The 18,649-nt window shown below is 41.0% G+C and overlaps 2 protein-coding genes across 4 annotated transcripts; both read right to left on the reverse strand.

Moving 5' to 3' along the window:
- Positions 1-23: 23 nt before the first annotated feature.
- On the reverse strand, positions 24-18,451 carry LOC6579294. 3 transcript variants are annotated; one of them, XM_015163574.3, is made up of 11 exons: positions 18,029-18,451; positions 7,229-7,564; positions 6,911-7,166; positions 6,222-6,853; positions 5,880-6,159; positions 5,550-5,799; positions 5,282-5,490; positions 3,811-4,125; positions 3,502-3,657; positions 2,200-3,383; positions 24-2,129 (listed from the first exon to the last, which is right to left on the reverse strand). In XM_015163574.3, the coding sequence occupies exons 1-11, from the start codon at positions 18,191-18,193 to the stop codon at positions 1,311-1,313; spliced, it is 4,602 nt and encodes a 1,533-aa protein (XP_015019060.1). In that variant the 5' UTR covers positions 18,194-18,451; the 3' UTR covers positions 24-1,310. The 3 variants fall into 3 exon arrangements, with proteins under 3 accessions (XP_015019060.1, XP_032586357.1, XP_002005190.2); XM_032730466.2 differs by having other exon boundaries at positions 3,502-3,666; XM_002005154.4 differs by lacking the exon at positions 3,811-4,125.
- LOC26528208 lies at positions 11,314-12,577 on the reverse strand. The gene has a single exon (XM_015163575.3). The coding sequence runs from the start codon at positions 12,039-12,041 to the stop codon at positions 11,388-11,390; it is 654 nt and encodes a 217-aa protein (XP_015019061.1). The 5' UTR covers positions 12,042-12,577; the 3' UTR covers positions 11,314-11,387.
- Positions 18,452-18,649: the final 198 nt, after the last annotated feature.

The raw sequence follows: 18,649 nt of genomic DNA on the forward strand, positions 1-18,649 counted from the left end.
TATTTAAGATAAAGTTGAATTAATTATTATGTAATCATATGTATAGCTAAGTTCTTGTTTATTTGTTGGATTTCTTGTTTATTTTAGTTTTTGTTTTGTTTGTATTTTGTTTTCTGAACTAAATAGTTAATTATATTATATTTAAAATCACAGCAGTCTTTTAATAATAGATTTCTCAATTTGTGTTTAATTCAATTTGAACGCATATCGAAGGCGCCATTACTAACCATTTAACAAACGAACAAAGTTTTACTAAATACATAAACTTTTAAAATGTTACGGAATCAAAGAGGCTTACACATATAATGCTTACGAATATCGGAGCAAAAACTGCATTCTAACTACAGAAATTACCGTTTATCATCTCATTATCATTTATAGAGTAAAGTGGTTTGCTTGAAATTGAAATCGTGCAGAATCGTTAGCGCTATACACATTTGCCATATTGGATTGCACAGAATTGAATATTAGATGTATTTATATATATATTAGACTTAACTATTTGCTACATATTAGTTACATATTTAATTATTTAAATGTATATACCACTAGAACGTCAGAAAATGTATGAAAAAATTTAGCTACTGGAATGCATTTAAATCGTTTTCTTTTGAGTTATTCCAAAAAAAAAAACTAAAATTATATATATGTATATAGCTCAAGTTGGATATAAAAACCTGCCTGCTTGGCTATGTATGTGTGTGTGTGTATATAGATATACCTAGTTGGTTATTTTAAGCCTAAAGTGCATTATCATATATCGTATATACAGCTAAAATCGGAGCTATAAAAATTTGAAAAAAAATGCATAATGATTTATCTAAATAGTTAACATTACTATGCAAATTGATAATTAAAAATTTTGATTAAAGTTACAAAGTTATTTGAGGAACAGATCTAATAAACATAATCGTCAACAATTTCCAATAACAATAACAAAATACAAACTGAACAAGGACACATTTTTGTTGATCTAACATTTTCGCATTCTCGATTGCTTATAGTAGTGTATTCGTACGGCTGTTTTCTCTTCTTCTTCCTCTTCTTCTTTGATGGACACGTACACACACAGATGCAGAAACCAGTTACACATGGACATATAGTTACATTTTACATATTTAATTATGCACTCTTCTATTTACAAATCGGCTTAAATCACAGCTACGCAGAGTTAATAGGCAAGGCGAGTCAATTACGTTTGGTTTCTCTAAACTACAGGACACACAGAGGTACAGATACAGATACAGACACAGATACAGAGATACACACACACACATAGAAACACATATTGGGCACACATTCGCTTTGCCTTAGCCCGCCACCTGTTGCATGGTTATGGTACTAATCAGCTGCTGGCATATTTTACCATACTCGAACTGATCACCCGAGATGCGTCGCAGTTTGATGCCCTTGGCAGCGCCATGGTGATCTCGACTCCGGCCCTCGCACACCTGCAGCTCGATCTGCAGGCCGCCAGAGTACTCCAGGCTCAGATTCGTCGTCGGCTCGGCATAGCTGGCCGTGTGTGAGGCAGGCGCATTGCTGTTGCCGGAGCTGTGGCTGGTGCTGCTGCTGCTGTTGGCTGTGGCATGCGGCGTCGCATCGCTGGAGGCATTCGAGGCGCTGCTGTGCCGCGACTCCGCCCCACTGTCCTCCGAGCTAATGCTGCCCTTGTGCAGCACAAATCCCTTGGGCGGCATCGTCGAGTCGATTGTCTGCTTGACCATCTCAAGAATGCGTGTGGAGTCCAGGTTGGAGCACTCGTGTGGCAGCGGCACTTCGTAGCACATCTCATCGGACATGCGACGCGAATCGCACATGGAGTCGGGCGTCAGATGGCCACACTCCGTGTGATCGCCCATTTCGGAATGTGAGTCGGATTTGAAGCCCGAACTGGCCGACGGCTCCTGGCAGGACGGTGACAGATTATTCGAGTCGTTGCTCAGCGAATCATCGGAGAAGCCCAGCGACTTGTCGCTGCCACGCCTATGCGCCTCCGCCTGAGCCGAACTCTGGGCAGCATGGCCAGCATGACTCGAGCCAACTGGCTCACAGTCCAAACTCGCCTTGCGTCCAATGCCACGCGTTATGGATGGCATATCGCTGCTGGGCTCGGTAATGATGAGACCCTGTGTGGAGTAGAGTTTCAGGTTTAGCTAACATCAGGCATCACCAGCCGAGCTAACAATCAAATCTCACCTGCAGCGACATTATCGGCGTGTGCGGCTCCAGTGAATCCTCGCTATCCCTGCTGTTATCCGAGGAGAGCGCGACGAGCGTGATCTCACTGCCTTGGACATCCGTTAGGCATATCTGTGGCGTTATGCCGCCCGTGCAGCCCGCATAGGGCGTGCCCGTGCTGATGGTATGGCACATCTGGCCATTGCCATTCTCCTCCTGGATGATGCACAGATTGGGCGATGCCGGCGGCGTCGGCACCACACGCACTGGCTGTGCGGGCGACAGATTCAATGGCTTCAGATCATAGTACGGTGCTGCGGGCATAAACCAGTTCGATGTGCCGGCATAGTCAGCCGCCTGATCCATGTTGCAGACGTCCATGGACAAGTCGAGCGGTTGCTGGGCAACGCCTTCGCTGGCCGCCGAGGTGCCGCGTGTGATGGAGCCACCGCCCGTGCTCAGCCCCGAGATGCCTTTGGTGATCTGATGCAGCGGAGAAGTGGACGCAGCGGCCGCATTGACATTCACACAGGGATTGAATGGGCCCGTGCCGGGCAAATACGGATTCGGATTGGGTGAGCAGCTGCCGCTGAATCCGCTGCCGCTGTTGCTATTACTAAGGCTATTGGCCATGCACTGGCTGTAGACGGGCGACTGGCAGCCGCTGCTGCTGTTCGAGTTGCTGGCGCCCAAATTGATGCTGCTGAACTGACCCACCAGCTGCTGCTGCTGCGGCTGCAGGGGCAGCGTTAGCGACAGCGCTGCACCACCCGCTGCTGCGATGCCCAGGGTCGGCGGTGCCGTCGTCTGATACTGATAGCCACAGATGGGCTGGCCGAACATCTGCTTGGCGGACGTGAGCGAGGCATTGGGGCCGTGCGGCAGCGTCAGCGGCGACACACTGTAGCTGTGCATGGGCTGTGGCTGGTGGTGCAGATGCGACTGATCCAAGTAGCCACCGCTAACGGCTGCACCACTCGCCGCATGCGCAGCCAGGCCCAGCTGTGGCGCCAAATCAATGGGCACCACATTCGATGAGATTATCTTTTTGGCAATATCAAAGCTGACCCGCTGCTCCTTCACAAGACGATCCAAGGCGGGCATCAGATTCTTAATGGCCTCCGGCGGCACCTCGATGTCGTGACCGTGACCGCGACGCAGTGCCAGCTGCAAATTTGTGGGTTTGCCATGTATGGGTGAGCCTGTCAAAAAAAAAAAAAAATACTGATGAGAATGTTCAGAGAGAGAGAGAGAGAGAGGTGGGAATTCCTTCTCTTTGTGTTTGTTCCTAACGAGCTCTGGTTGGGGCTTTTAGCTTACCTGGCAGACTGATCGAATTTTCTAAAAGCGGCGGACTGGGTGCAACCAAAAAATTTCTCTGTGCGATACCTTTTTGCAGCGATTGGCATTCCTGCAGCGGCCCCTGGAACTGTGACCGTGAGCCCTCCGAGGCGCGACGCACCGGACTGTAGCGTCCTACAAGCGCTAAGCGATAATTTGAGAGAGAGAGAGCGAATACAAAAAGAGAGAGAGAGATATGGAAGAGAAATTAAATTAGTAAAAACTCCAAAATGGAACTTTCGTGGAGCTTCGTTTGCCGAGCAGCCTTCATAGATGTGGACCACTTACCACCCTCCTGCACAGTGGGCAGCTTACAGTGGGCGGCGCGATAGGCGCGTCGATTGTTCGCCGCCGTTGTGGGTGCCACGACGAGCGGCACTGAGCTGCTGCCACCGCCACCAACGCCAACACCACCGCCACCACCGCCGACGCCCCCCGCTATGCTCAATGGCAATGAATGCGGCGCGCCGGAACCAGCCATGGCGAGGCCCAGGCCAAATGTGGCCGCATTGGGCGGGGATTGGCTGAGCGATTTGAGTGTGGGCGGCAAATAGTCGCGATTCATGCGAGATTCAACTTCGCGTATGAGCTCGGGGCAAATGACTGAGGTGAGATGAGCGCAGGTGAGCGTGGGTACGTGTGCGAGGGGTGGGCGGGAGGATTTCAAGCGTGCAGCAGCAGCAGCGGCAGTTGATTGATCGTTTGTTGTTGTTGTTGTTAGGAAAGTTGTTGTTGTTGTTGTTGCAGTTGTGGTGCAGCAGGCATTGGCAATTTTTTATATTTTTTTTAGCGATTTAAACACAAGCCAATTAACCAAAATATATCCGAAAAATCATAAAACGAAATGTAAAAAAAAAAAGAATTTAAAAAATAATAATATATAAAAATTAAATTAAATATTATTTATTAAATTACAGAAATTATTTGCAAAACTTAAGCTATTAGAAAGCATATGTGTGTATTGAAAAAACTGAAGGCAAACTAAATTAAAGGCGTGGCTAAAGCGAGGCAGCATTGGATGTTAAGTAAACCCGATAGGCCAAGGCTTTTATGATTTATATGATTCATTTTATGGGACAACTTTTCATTTTCCTATTGCTCATAGATTTATTTAAATATTTTTGTTTAATAGTTGATTCCAAATGAATTTTAAATTATAGCGAAAATTCCCTATATTTTATCAATAGTTTTACTAAATACTGTAATATTTTAATGATTATTATTCCCTGTATTTTATTAGTTTCTGATTATTTATAATTTTGTTGGAAATTCCCACTTTATAAAGCTATTATTAATTTTTTTATTAATTTATTTTTTATTATTTATTCCTTCTTGCTAAAAACACTATTGATTTATTTTTATTTTGCCATAATTTAAACGTTTCAAAATTATTTTTTCTTTTTAACTATATCCTTAGAAAAATTATAAAAAATTTCCCTCATTTTTATAGCTTATTTGAATATTTCCCTTGTTGGGTTTTTTTGGGAATAGTAAATTATTATTCTTATTCTTATTATTATTCATCTTATTCTTTCTGAAAGTCTTTATAAGAGCACCACAGCTTTGGACAAAGTTCTGACAAAGCTTCATTTATAGCCTCGTGAGGTCTACACCACATTTGTATATTAACCTTATCTATTAACTAACCACAAAACACCGCAAAGAGTAGAGAGAATAACTTAACAGCTAATTGCAACAGCTGCGATAATCCATTATATATTATATATATTATATATATATATCTATATATAGATCGTACCTGGCGGTCGTTCCGTAACGGTCAGCAGACCCGTGCGTCGAGTGCGCATATTCCCACCGCCCGCCCCGTTGCCGCTGGGCGTTTGGGCCTGTGCCCCCGCTTGGCCGACTTGCATGTGACCCATGCATTCGCCCGGACTGTGGCTGACGGACAGATCCTCGGTACAGCCCACGGTGTGGCGCTTGACACAGCCACGCTTTTGCATGTATCTATAAGGGGAGTTAGAGTTAGTTGAGTTACTTCAGTCTGGCGAATGATCGAGCTTTGCCTTTGTATTTCCTCGCTGCACTCCTCGCCGCTGTTTTCCGGACAGCAGTGCAGCTGACCCGCCGCCTGCTCACCGAGCGGCGACAGCTCCGATGTGCCCGGCGCTGCATTCATATTGGCATTGATGTAATAGCCCGCGGTGTCCATTTGCTGTGGAGTTGCTGCCACGCCGCTGTTGCCCGCCGAAATGCCGGCCGGATAGTAAATATGCAGATTGGCGCCACCATCCGAAGCGCGGCGACCAAACGAACCTGATGAGAGAGAGAGAGAGAGAAAGAGAAGAGCAGAGATTAATAATCTATTTAAATACTATCCAGATGTCAAGGCTTACTGGCACCCATCACAACAGGCGGCTTGAGCAGATGCTGATCCTTGATGGTCAAATTGTGCAGCGGCTGATTCTGCAGCATGGGCAAATTAGTTGGGTAGTAGAGCGTCGGTTGGCCCGCATCGTTGCACTGCGGCGCACACTTGAAGTCGATGGGCGGCATTTGGGGATTGGCCAGCGCCTGTTCGTGGGCCACGTCGCCGGGTCCGACCGTGTGGCGACGCGTATTGGCGCCCGCAACGCCGCCCGCCGTGGCGCTCAAGTGCTGCGAATTGACAGGAGGCTGCAGGAGACAACAAAACCGTTATAGATTGGCAACTCTTTCAATGGATAATGGAGCCTCACCTCATTGGCACGCGCCAGACACTCCAGCTCAAAGTCGCCGAACTTCTCCAGATCGACGCCGACGTCGGCACACCAACCAAAGCCCAGCGCCGTATTGGACGCGTTCACATTGCTGCTCAGCGGACTGAGCCGGTCGAGAGATTCCTGTTTAACGGGCTCCGAGCGATCCACAACGCCCGTGGTGATGCTTGTCTTGCGGGATCTGGAGTAGGCAAGGTTCGCATGATGCTGCAGTCTTTGGTTTTCGCGTCGCCTCTGCAGCAGCTTATCCTGCAGCAGATTGTATATGGCATAGATGTTATCGAATCGTTGCTCGTGCACCGACTGGGCAATCATGTCGGCCGTCAGGCCAGGCAGCTGCAGCATGTGCGTCATGACCACAGCATCCAGCTGTGGTGGCGCCGACACCTCGGTGCCATCGCCACCGGAAAGCGATGTGGTTGAGCTGCCCAAAGAGCTGGACTGCATTTGCGAGCCAGCCGTGCCAAAGGGCAGCGCACTCCCATCCAGACGCTCCTCCTGCTGCAGCTCCGCCTGCCAGTCGCTCAGCCAGCGATGTTTGATGATCTGTTTGATGGTGTAGCGACGATCCGGCTCGACGACAAGCATATTTCGAATCAAATGCTCACAGTCTGTGGAGGCAGACAGGCAATTAGCGACAATTATTGTATATGGCTTCTTCGACTCACCCTGCGACATAAAGAAGGGTATACGGAATTTGCCCTGCACCACACGGCTTTTCAGCTCCAATATGGTCGTGCCATCGAAGGGCAAAGCGCCGCAGACGAGAGCATAGAGCACTACGCCCAAACTCCAGATGTCCGACTTGGGTCCGTCGTATTCCAGACCCTGGAACACCTCGGGCGCCGCATACGGCGGTGAGCCGCACCACGTGCGCAGCAAGCTTCCCGCCTCATAGTGATTGCTAAAGCCAAAGTCTGCCAGCTGTAACGGATTAGAAGATATTAGAAATCATCTAGGGTCATAGTTCAAGTCCGATTACCCACCTTTATATTCATGTCCTTGTCGAGCAGCACGTTCTCTGCCTTGAGATCCCGATGCACCACGCCACGCAAATGACAATAGTGCACCGCCGAGATGAGCTGTGTGAAGACACGCGCAGCCTCCGGCTCCTTCATCCGTCCGTTGGCCACCAGATGGTCAAAGATCTCGCCATTGGGCGCATATTCGGTAACCAGGTAGATCATCGACTGTGATTCCATCACCTCGTAGAGGCGTGTTATGTGCGGATGACGCAGCGATTTGAGTATCGATATCTCGCGAAACGTCTTGCTCAGGTATTCCTCGTTGAGGCATGTCTTATCGATGATCTTGATGGCCACCTGGAATTGCGAGAGTATAGGAAACAAAGCAGATCACATCAGTCAAAGCACACAGCACTCGGGGCACACAGCAACAATAATTCGGATATGAATGCAAAATAATATTTTTGGGTTTGGTACCAGAAGGTGAACGAACCGGGCTGAAAAGGAGAATGCGACGATTGACAAACAAGAGCGAGCCGAGAGATAGCCAGAAATTCCATCTGTGTGTGGGCTGCTGCTGACAAAATCTTGCTCTCTCAGTAACAAGAGCAAATGACAGCGAATCAGAGCATGCCGACTATTCAATACACTTTCAAAGTAATTGTTCTTAATAATTTGTTAATAATTGATGTGATGTTAAATATTTTAAAAAAATTTTTTAATTTTGATAAATTTTTATATTATATAGAGAAGTTATATATGAAAAATATGTGAGGTTTTAAATGTAAATAAAAATAATTTAAAAGTAAAATTGTTTTAATATAATAAATTTGATACTGGTCATAAAAGGTTTATTTTTTATTATTTTAATACAATAAAATTTATGCTATTCTATTCAAATGTTTATTGTATTTTTAGGATAAAAATTCCTCAAAATTAAATTGAGTAATAAATTAATATATTTCATATTATAAATAAATTTCAAAGATAACCCAAAAAATGTGTATAAAAATAATAATTTTTTTATTTATTTATGTGGGAGACTTATTTTTAATCAATTTACTGCACACAAAAGTGTTGTGTTTAACATTTTTTAAATTTAAGAAACCTTAAAAAATATGAATTAATACTTTCAAATTCAAATAGAGAAACCAATAATAAATAAAGACTAAAATTAAATATATATTAATTACGCTGAACACTTTTAGTACTCTTCATAAGCTATACAAAATGTCATATACCACCATCATAGCCTACGTAAGAGTATATCAAGAAAAAAGAAGCAAGAGATAAACGTGTCTCGGCTGGGATAGCACGGTCGCAGTTGTTGCTGGGGGTCAGGTGGTAGGTGGCGCACTGTCTGCAGCCACACTGGCAGCAGCAACAACAAATACAACAACAACAGCAAACACGACAAGCACGACGACGACGAAGACAACACCAAAGATGGCGCGAGTGTTAAATTCTGTGTGGTTGTAGCAAGAGAGGTGCTGCCTTGATGATCATCATTATGATGATGATGATGATGACAATGGGCGCAGCGGCAGCAGCGTATGCTTTAAGATAGACAGAAGAAGCAGAGCCAACAAAAAAAAAAAAAAAAAAAATTAAATAGTAAAATAAAAAATAAAAACATTCTTTACAAACGACTTTAGACAACGTTGTCCGTTTATTTGCTTTTGTATTTCTGCCAAGCATTTCAATAATTATTTAACAAAAAACTGAAATAATTAACAATCAAGCGTATGGTATATGTGCACGATAGAGTGAGCAATAGCCCACAGAAAAAGAGAGGGCGACACAGAGAGAAGGAGAGAGAAAGAGGGTGAGAGTGGGAGAGTAAGCGAGGTACATGATCACTTGTTCTTATAGCAACAACAACAACATCATCATGATGAGCCTGAGCCGCATACCGGTTTTTCAATTTGTTGTTGCTGTTGCTGTTGCTGTTGCCGTCGCTGCCTCAACATTTAAACAAATTGAGTTTTGTGGCCGTTTTGCTATTAAGCCTTAAGCAGCACTTTCTGCCGTTGCTCAGTTCGCGTGCAATGATTGAATATAAATAAATAAGAATAAAACAAAACAAAATCGTTTACAGCAGAATTTATAATTTATTCTACATGGCGTCACATGGCGTATGCGTAATATATTAACTCATTCGCCTCTAGACACTGTCTAGTTATTTTAATCAATTCTTTTTCGATAATCAATAAATAAATGTAGTATTTTTAATTAAAATCAAACATTTGGTATTGCTGCTGTCTGCTTTAGCTACTGCAACACTTGGCGTATGCGTAATATTTTCTGCAATGTCATTTGCCAAGTTGTGATTTTGTATGAGCTTGGCGCAACTGTTTGCTAATCACATTTGCCACGTGACTCATATACTAAATAAATACAGTTAAATGTTTATATATTCATATACTAAAATGTGGATAGTTTAGTCGATGGATAGGGAGAAGAGTGGATGATTAAGTGGATAGATATATGAATATATAAAAAAAAATGTATATGAAATATATAAATACTATAAAGATAAATATATAGTTAGGTGGAATATTCTAGATAGTAATGAATGCTCTATATAGAAATGAATATGCCAAATTCTGTAGATAGATATAGATTTACTTTACAACATTTTAGTTAGGCAACATTGATTGAAAGATCTATTTTAGATTGATAGACAATGCATAGGCTACACAAGACAGGAGGCACACACACACTACAATCTATATTCATGCCCATCCAGCTATACCATATTGTATATAAACATAGCAAACTATCATAACATTCATCCACAATTGAAAGGTCAAGTCAATTAAAAGTTTTGGATTAATAAAATATGTTATTACAGAGTAGGTCGCCCCATTCTCCGCTGGACTGCAAATGATGTACCACACAATAATTGCATTGAGACAATTGTTTTGTCAGCTGCTGATGGGCACACAAGGCGAAATTTTTGTGCCGTTGCGAAATGCCATTGCCACGTGCCATTCTGACCTTTTGCCGCGAATGCGATGAACCTTAAGAACAAACGCTACTAAATGAGACATTCAAAATAAGCGCAACAACAGCAACAACAACAACAACAGCAACAACAACAACAACAACAGCCACAATGTCACATTTGGATATCCTTCGCTGGGCATAACACAAAATAAAGAAGGGAAAATATTATATAGCCAAGGCAAGCACAGAAAGGCAGAAAGGTTCGCTCCTTGGCGCACATATTGATTTAAAGGCTGGAGGACTACAACAACAACAACAACAACAGCAACAATAACAAAAGCCGCAACAACAACAGCAACAAAAGCGAATGCTAAATGCTATTACAAAATGTAAATTCCTTTTGATTGCCAAAGCTGTGACTCATTTGAGTCGTTCACGGTTCACAATTTAGCATTTGAATTAACTTAAAAGCTGAAACATAAATTTACATTTGAGACGTTCTCTCGCTCGAATTGCATTTGCAAAATGGAAGAAGATTTACAATGTGTGCAAATAGGCTCCATCAAAAGGGCAATCAGCTTGAGCTTTAGCAAGAGTCAAGCAGTTTTATTCATATGTGACTCTGCTCAAAAGTGAACTAGTTCTTTCCATTGTTATCAACTGATACGATAATGATTGAGACATGTGAGCAAGAGAGCTAGCTAAGACGAATCAGAGAATAGGTTTTTTATAATAATGATGTTTCATATGAGCATGAACTAGTTCATATGGATTCATGATTTTTTTCTGGTATACATTTTATATTATAAAATTATGATTTATATATATTATTATAATTACTGGTATATTATAAAATTAAACTAGTTTAGATGAACTTTTGAATATTGATTACACCGAATCAGTTCAGATGAACCAGCGAATGTTGAATGACAATAAAGACAGTTTCAGAACTAGTGTGAATTTACAAAATTATGCAAACTGTGGGTCATAAGAGCACATGTTGAAAGTGAACTAGTTCATAGGAATCAGAATTAATAAATTTTGTTGTATTTACTGAAAAGTATGATAAATATTTTATATGTTGAGTTTTAATGCAATGGAACTAGTTCATATAAACATTTGATTATTAAAGCACTTATTGAAAGTTATTGTTAATGTTGATTTAAAATCAAGTCGAACTTATTTTTATTTGTATTGTGTATGAATATATAAAAGTTATTCTCATAATTTCTCAAATGCTGCCCTTCCACACGAAATCGTTCTCCCGCTCCATTTTCGCGTACTCCTCCCGCAGCATCTCCAGTTCTTTGGCATTTTGGGCACTCAATCGCTCCAGCTGGCCATTGAGCGCCACGATGCGCTCTCGCACCACATTCACCGTATACAGACTGAGCCGCTCCGGCTGGAAGACATCCTCCTTCAGTGTGTTCATGTAATGCCACATCTCCTGCAGTTGGCCACGTTTCTCGGCATGATGCTTGCGCAGCTTCTCATCCATATCCAGCTTGAGTCGATCAATGTCATTGATGAGGCCAGCGACTTTATTGCCGCTCGAAGGCCGGCGACTGCCAGACTTTTTATCCTTGCCGCCATTACCCTTGGCGGCGACACCCGCCTCCTGGTAGTCGTGGTCGTCGTCGTCGTTCGCCTCATTCGTCTCAGGGTCGTTGTCATCGAGAAAATTGTTGGCATTCAGCTTGACTTGATTGCATTCGAGATACTTTTGCTGCGCCTTCAGACGCATCAGTTCGCACAACAGGCTGGTGGGCGTGGTCGTTGGCTTCTTTTTGGCACGCAGCGGCTTGACGGGCGCTCTATGCTTCTGGCACGTAGGCGTGGCACTTGCCTCCTCCTCCATATCGTGTTCCACGCGCTTTGCCGACATGTGACCTGCTGGCTGCCTCAAACGCTGGCGCCACACAAATGTTGCACAATGCAGGGCGAGTCCTTGCAACTTGTATTGTTATTGTTGCTATTGTTGTGGCTGATGTTGTTGTTGTGGTTGTTGTTGCTGTTTACACGCGGTAATCAAACGTGTGTTGCCAGCCCAACCACCCCGCCACGCTACACCTGGCTGTGTGTTTAATCAATAGTTGAAACACGCCCACTTTTTCTCAGCTCTTTTACAACGGCTGCTGCAATTGATGCTGCCTCAGTCTCTGTCCCCCTCTCTCTCTCTCTCTCTCTCTCTCTCTCTCTCTCTCTCGCTCTCTCTGTTTCTCTTTTGCACTCTTTCACTTGCGCTCTCATTTAACCCTAGCGCGTCGCGTTTTTATGCCAAGGGTCGCTAAACTTTATGTGGGTTAGCATAGGCTTCACTTTAAACAATTTCCCCCAAACGCTGGAGAAAATCGATTATTACAAATTCTCATAGCTCTGGCCTACTCAATGTAAGGGCAAATGCCAGTAGCTGAATAGAAATATATATATATATATGAAGACAATAAAATAGGTCTTTAATGCGTAGAGCAGGGCTTTGACATTTAATCGAGCAAAAGGCGATAAATCATTTATAGAAAGTGTTGAAATAATTGAGCTTTACTTGGTTAGATTGAGAGCGAGAGTGAAAGAGAGAGAGAGTGACAGATAGAGGCTTTAGAGAGACAGAGAGAAACCGAGAGTGAGAGAAAGAGTGAAAGATAGAGGCTTTAGAGAGACAGAGAGAGACCGAGAGTGAGAGAAGGAGCGTGAAAGTTAGGGACCTTAGAGAAAGATAGGCAGGGGAGAGATATTGACAGATAGAACCTAGAGACCGAGGTAGAGACAGCCCATATAAAGTGGGAGAGAAAGAGATACCCTAGGAAGAGAGAGAGAGAGAGGTGGAAATAGAGACACCAGATAGTAAGAGAGAGAGAGAGGGAATGAGAGATAGGGAGCTAGAGAGTGAGCGAGAGAGAGAGAGAGAGAGCGAGATTATCAGGTAGCTGTGCACGTGATTGATTCGCAAATTGTTGCGTTGTTTACGTAGCATTGTTGTTGTTGTTGTTGTTGTTAATTTACGACTGGAAGCGTATTTTGATAACGCGCTTGTTATCATATGAATGCGAATGTTTATCGAATGTGTGTGTAAGTGTGCGTGTGTTGTATGAGTGTGTGTGTGTGTGTCAGCCGCAAGTTGCAGACGTAAAGCAAATTGAAGCGCGAATCAACAATAAATTAGATAGCTAAACATGATAGCTAAACCAAAAGAGTACCCTATGAAAGTGATATAAGGGAAATGCCACACTAAATGTCAGCTTGAATCAAAGTGATAAAATTCCAGAGAAACATAAGAGAGAGCTAATTGGTCAGAGTTTTTTACAAATCTATTCAATTTAATATGTTATATAAATAAATAATACCTATTTTATATACACCTCTATTCTGTCCACAACTTGATCTACTTTCAACAAATTATTATCCGGCTTATATTTACAGGGTATTTCGTCTGCTGCTTTACAATGGGCTGCACAACAACGATAGCAAATATAAAAGACAAAACACAAACAAAAAAAAAAAAAAAAACTTTTTGGACAGCAAAAAAAAAAAAAAAGCGCCAGACAGACGCAAAAAAAAATGAAGAAGGCAACGCAAAAAAAAACAACAAAAGCTGCGAAATAGTTAATGAAAAAGTAAATAAAAATTGTTAAACGATTTGGGCAGCCATGCGACTGAGTCGTAAAGCCATATATATATATACCTACATATATATATATATATTATATATATTTATATACCAATACATATCTATGTATGTATGTTGTTTCTATATATACATACTTCAGCTGAGATCTGCGAGTGGCCAGCAACAAGTTTGAGATCTTGATGCCGTGGCCAGACAGCGTGAGCTCAAGTTAAATATTTGGCCATAGCGAATGATCAATCAAAGTTGCCTCAGTGCGCAACGGGAGCGCGATTATTATTATTATTATAAAAAAAAAAAATAATATTACTGAGTTCGTGGGTTCGCAAATAATAAAAAACGAAAGAAAATAAATGGCAAATGAAGCTAGTAAAAGCGTTCCAGTCGGGTACAACTGATTGCAATATACTCGTTCAACGCGCAGCAAAGCAGAGAAAAAAGAAGATACAAAAAAAGAGAGAGAGAGATAGAGACAGAGTGAAAAAGAGAAAGTGAGAGCGAGAGAAATACGGTATATACAGCTTTACTCATTTGCTTTATCATATTTCATATAAATTATTTCTACAAAAATTACAAAAAACCTATATACTCTTCTTATTTCTCTAAAAAAAATTAAAAATAAAAAATCACTCGAAATTTTCCAACAGCAAATCTAGTTCTAGCCTGGCACAATTGGAGCATTAATCAGCCTCAATGCTTGCACGCGCCATAGATTCAATTAAAATTTCCTCATGTTCAATCAGTATCAATCAATCAATCAATTAATCAGCCAAGGCACAAGGTAAGCAAATTAAAAAAAAAAGGGTCTGACAACAATTTGCGTTTCGTTAGCCCAGAAGCCCCAAATATTAACTCAAAGTACAATATATTATAGTAAAGGGGGGAGAGCATATAAAATATTCATATTAATAAAGGGCTTAATTAAATTGGTATCTTGCTCTATAATTGATAAAGCTGTTCAACTTTTCAGTGTAGGCGTTTATGGCAGGGGATTTTCGCTTTATTTACAGAAGTTTTTAAAGAGTGACAACAGATTAAATTCAATAACCCTTCCCTGAATATTTCTTTGTTTGCCAAATGTTCATTGACATTATATTTCTCTTATAATATTCAACAAATCAAACATAAATACAAAAATTGAATTGGACATATCTTCAAGGTAAATCGAATATCATTTTGTATATTGCATATCAAATGATATACATTGATATATTATGAATATATGAATTGAGCTTTACAAACTCGAGTTCTTATCTGGATGTTGTTTACACACTTTGTACTAGAATGTACCTGCTTATATGGTATACACGATGCCCCATTGATAAAAGCAATAATAATTAGCAAAATTCGCTTAGCAGATAAGCTAAAGCTGTGGGCAATAATAATAATAATATTAATAATAATATTGACCGCAATGATAATATAGCCAAAGTCATGTACTTAAACATTGCGATTCTCTCTCACACACACACACACACACACACGTGGGTCTTCGCGTCCATTGTGAATGTTAAGTAAGATAAGTAAGTGTGAGTGGACCTTGAAATTGACAAACAGCTGTATATTCCCCTCTCTGTCTAGCACTCTCCCTAACTCTTTCCCTCCGTTATCAGTATATTGGAAAACAACAAATAAAGAACTGTAAAAGCAAACAGCATGAAACGAAAACAAATGGAAATGGAAATAAAGTGAAATTAATAAAATATGCGCGTCATATGTAAATTGTTTTTGTTTCTGCCTTTTTTATTTATTTTTCTTTTTGTTTTGTTCTTTCCCCTTTTCTTTCAACCAAGCTTAGTCGCCATTTTGAATTACAGGCACGTGCTTTTTCTGTTGTGGGATGAATCTCTACACTTTTGTGTGGAGACTAAGCACACAACACAGCCCGTTGACAGTTCTCTTCTGCTCAAGCTTCTTCTTCTTCTTCTTCTTCTGTCGATTCTGTTCTCTATTATTCGCATTCGTTGTCAATTATGCATAAAACGAGGCATTTTTCTGTTTGGCCTACAAATTTGCACTTATTGTTGTGATAAACTATTAAAGAGAATTCGCTTATTGTTGTTGTTGTTGTTGTTGCTACAGTTGTTACAGTTGTTCCAATTGTTGCTGCTGCTGCTGTTGTTGTTGTTGTTGTCGTCGCAGTTGACAGTCGAAATTATCAGCGTTCGCATGTAGTTAACAGCCACTGTAACAGCTGTGTGCGCTTTGTTGTTTCACTCTATACAAACACATATATATCTAGCTCTCTCTCTCTCTTTCTTTCTCTCAGTCTGCTCGCCCTAAGCCCACAGCCCACAGACCACAGCGCCCCGTTAACCAGCTGAAGGTGACTCATTATCACTTCTAGCTGCAGCAGCTGTAAAATGCATTCGGAATTTATAAAGAATGTTGAGAAACTGTCGCTCAGCTGATAGAGCGCAAGTGGTAAGGGCCATGCAATTGGACGACTAGCGACATACCCTGTAAAACATATATACATAGCATATGTATATTATTAAATTATTATGTTGTAGAATCGAAATACCCTGTATATAATATTTTAAGCTCTATAAATGGTCTTGGTATATTTTGATGCATTCAACTGATGGAAATAAATATACCCAGCATTATCTAGGGTAATTCAAAAGCCAAACAAAATGTGTGTTTAAAGCACTTTTACGAACAGATGCGAGTGTCCGCTCAGCCGATTACGCCGTATACTAATTAAATGCAGCATCCCAGTCATTTTAGAGATGCATTTAAGAGATAAATTTTTACGGAAATTATTCACGAAAATATTTGTAAACGCAAGTTACATTTGAGAGCAGGAAAGAAAAAAAAAATCAACAAGATGATCTTAAACAGAACGAAACAAAGCTTAATTGCTTCCGCAAACAGAGACAGAGGCAGGGAGGGCAAAGAGAGCGAGAGAGAAAGGGATAACGATGACAATAACAGGTGTGTGTGTGTGTCTGTGAGTGTGCGCGTGTGTGTAGACAGGGCTCCGACGTGTCTTCCCCGTTAGTGATAGACAACGCAGAGCGAGGGAGGCAAGGAGACAGAGCGGGACAGACATGAAGTTAAATGCGTTTCAATTAGCATCATCTGATTTGAGAGTTAAGACCGACCAATCGACCGAACAGCGGCGTCGGTTGCTCTCAGGCCAATTGTATGCAAAAACATAAAGCAAACAAATATCGCTGAGAATAGGGCGAGAGCAAGAGGGACGGGTAATCGAAGTAACACAACTGGCCGATCAGCCAATACAAATATGTTGTGTAAATAAGTTGGGTAAACAGTTAAGTATACTATGCGCACATATTTACGCGGCAATAAACAAAACAACAAAAGAATTATAATAACTAAGTTCAATTTGATTAAGCCAAATGCGCAGCCTAACGGCAGAATTCGAGAAGGGAAAACGAAAAATGGAATACAAAACCAAATAAAGCATATATTCGATGCGTGAGTGCAATCGTTATATGAATCGATACACAATATATGACTGCTATATTAGTGTAATAATATCTTAAAATCTAAAACTTAATATATATTGATTAATCATCAGTCTATAATATAATAATATTAATTATTCTTTATAATAAAGTTCAGGATTCCAGAAATGTGCGTTGTTATATCGGATTATAGCACACTTCATTTAAGCATACATAATTCAGATATTATAAAGCACAGGCAATTCAAGGGGTTTTATGTGCATTTATCATTTTTTCCCAAAAAAAAATTTGTGCTGAAAATTTTCCTAAGTTTTTCATTATAACCATCCCACAAAAACATAGTTATAATACATACACTTTACTATATGAATTATCTAGTGCATAATTATATAATATCTATTATCATTTGCCTATTCCCTTACTCATCAATTATCTATTATCTAGATACTATTTATTGATATATTATATTTATTTATTTCAATTTATTTTCTGTTATATAAGTATTATTTATCATATAATGTCATTTTATCTATTCAATTTATTATATTATGGTCTATTAACTATTATCTATTATATATCATCAATCATCTTTCGTCCATTATTTACCACTTAAATCATAAATAAAATATATGGTCATATATAAGTATATCTGTATTACTATTATAATATATGGACCAAGTTCTTCTCTAATATTTCCTTTAAATTATTTTACGCATTATGTAGATATAATAGATGTGAACTCTAAAGATACTTGTGCTAGCATATATTGTAGTGTATATATACCCTACATGAATGTAGTCTGTAAGCATAACTCACCTTTGTCTTGGTCACAATGTTTGTGGCCAGTTTAACTACGGCAAAGTTTCCCTTTCCGATCGTTTTCTCCAGTTCGTAGTAGCCGACACGTAAAAGTTTATCCACAGATATTTTGCTCGTCGATGGCACTTTGTAATTTTGTGGCGTTGATGTGGAGGCGGCCATTGCACTTTGTTGTTTTTGTTGTTGTTGTTGCTGCTGTTGTTGTTGGTGTTTGTTTTGGTAATTGGCTAAAGTCGCGTTGCCTGCGCCGCCTCCCTCCCACTCGTTGTTGTTGTTGTTGCTCTTGTTGCTTTAGTTGTTGTTGTTGTTGTTGTTGTGAACGCAGGAAGTTCACTTAAGCTGCATTTTCTTTTGTTTGCCGAGCTTGAATTCATTTGCCATACAAAGCCGCTGCTGCTGCACACACACACACATACACGCATTCACTCTCACTCACACACATACATTCACTTACACGCACTCACACACACACACACACACACACACGCGCGCACGCACACACCGAGGAACAGCAGCAGCGAAAAATTATAATTCGATTCGTAGCTTTCAAATTGAATTGTTGCAATTATTTGAGCGTTGCATTCGGTGTGTCAAAGGTCAACGGCAGCTGCTTCGTTG

This window comes from Drosophila mojavensis, unplaced genomic scaffold, assembly GCF_018153725.1.
Source record: "Drosophila mojavensis isolate 15081-1352.22 unplaced genomic scaffold, ASM1815372v1 contig_80, whole genome shotgun sequence".
Classification (NCBI taxonomy): Eukaryota; Metazoa; Arthropoda; class Insecta; order Diptera; family Drosophilidae; genus Drosophila; species Drosophila mojavensis.

Bases quoted from the DNA above. Each gene is read 5' to 3' on its own strand.
- LOC26528208 (XM_015163575.3), bottom strand. From the start codon at position 12,041: ATGTCGGCAAAGCGCGTGGAACACGATATGGAGGAGGAGGCAAGTGCC.
- LOC6579294 (XM_032730466.2), bottom strand. From the start codon at position 18,193: ATGGCCGCCTCCACATCAACGCCACAAAATTACAAAGTGCCATCGACG. The intron at 3,384-3,501 runs GTAAGCTAAAAG...TTTTTTTGACAG, and splicing joins AAATTCGATCAGTCTGCCAG to GCTCACCCATACATGGCAAA. The intron at 2,130-2,199 runs GTGAGATTTGAT...TACTCCACACAG, and splicing joins CGCCGATAATGTCGCTGCAG to GGTCTCATCATTACCGAGCC.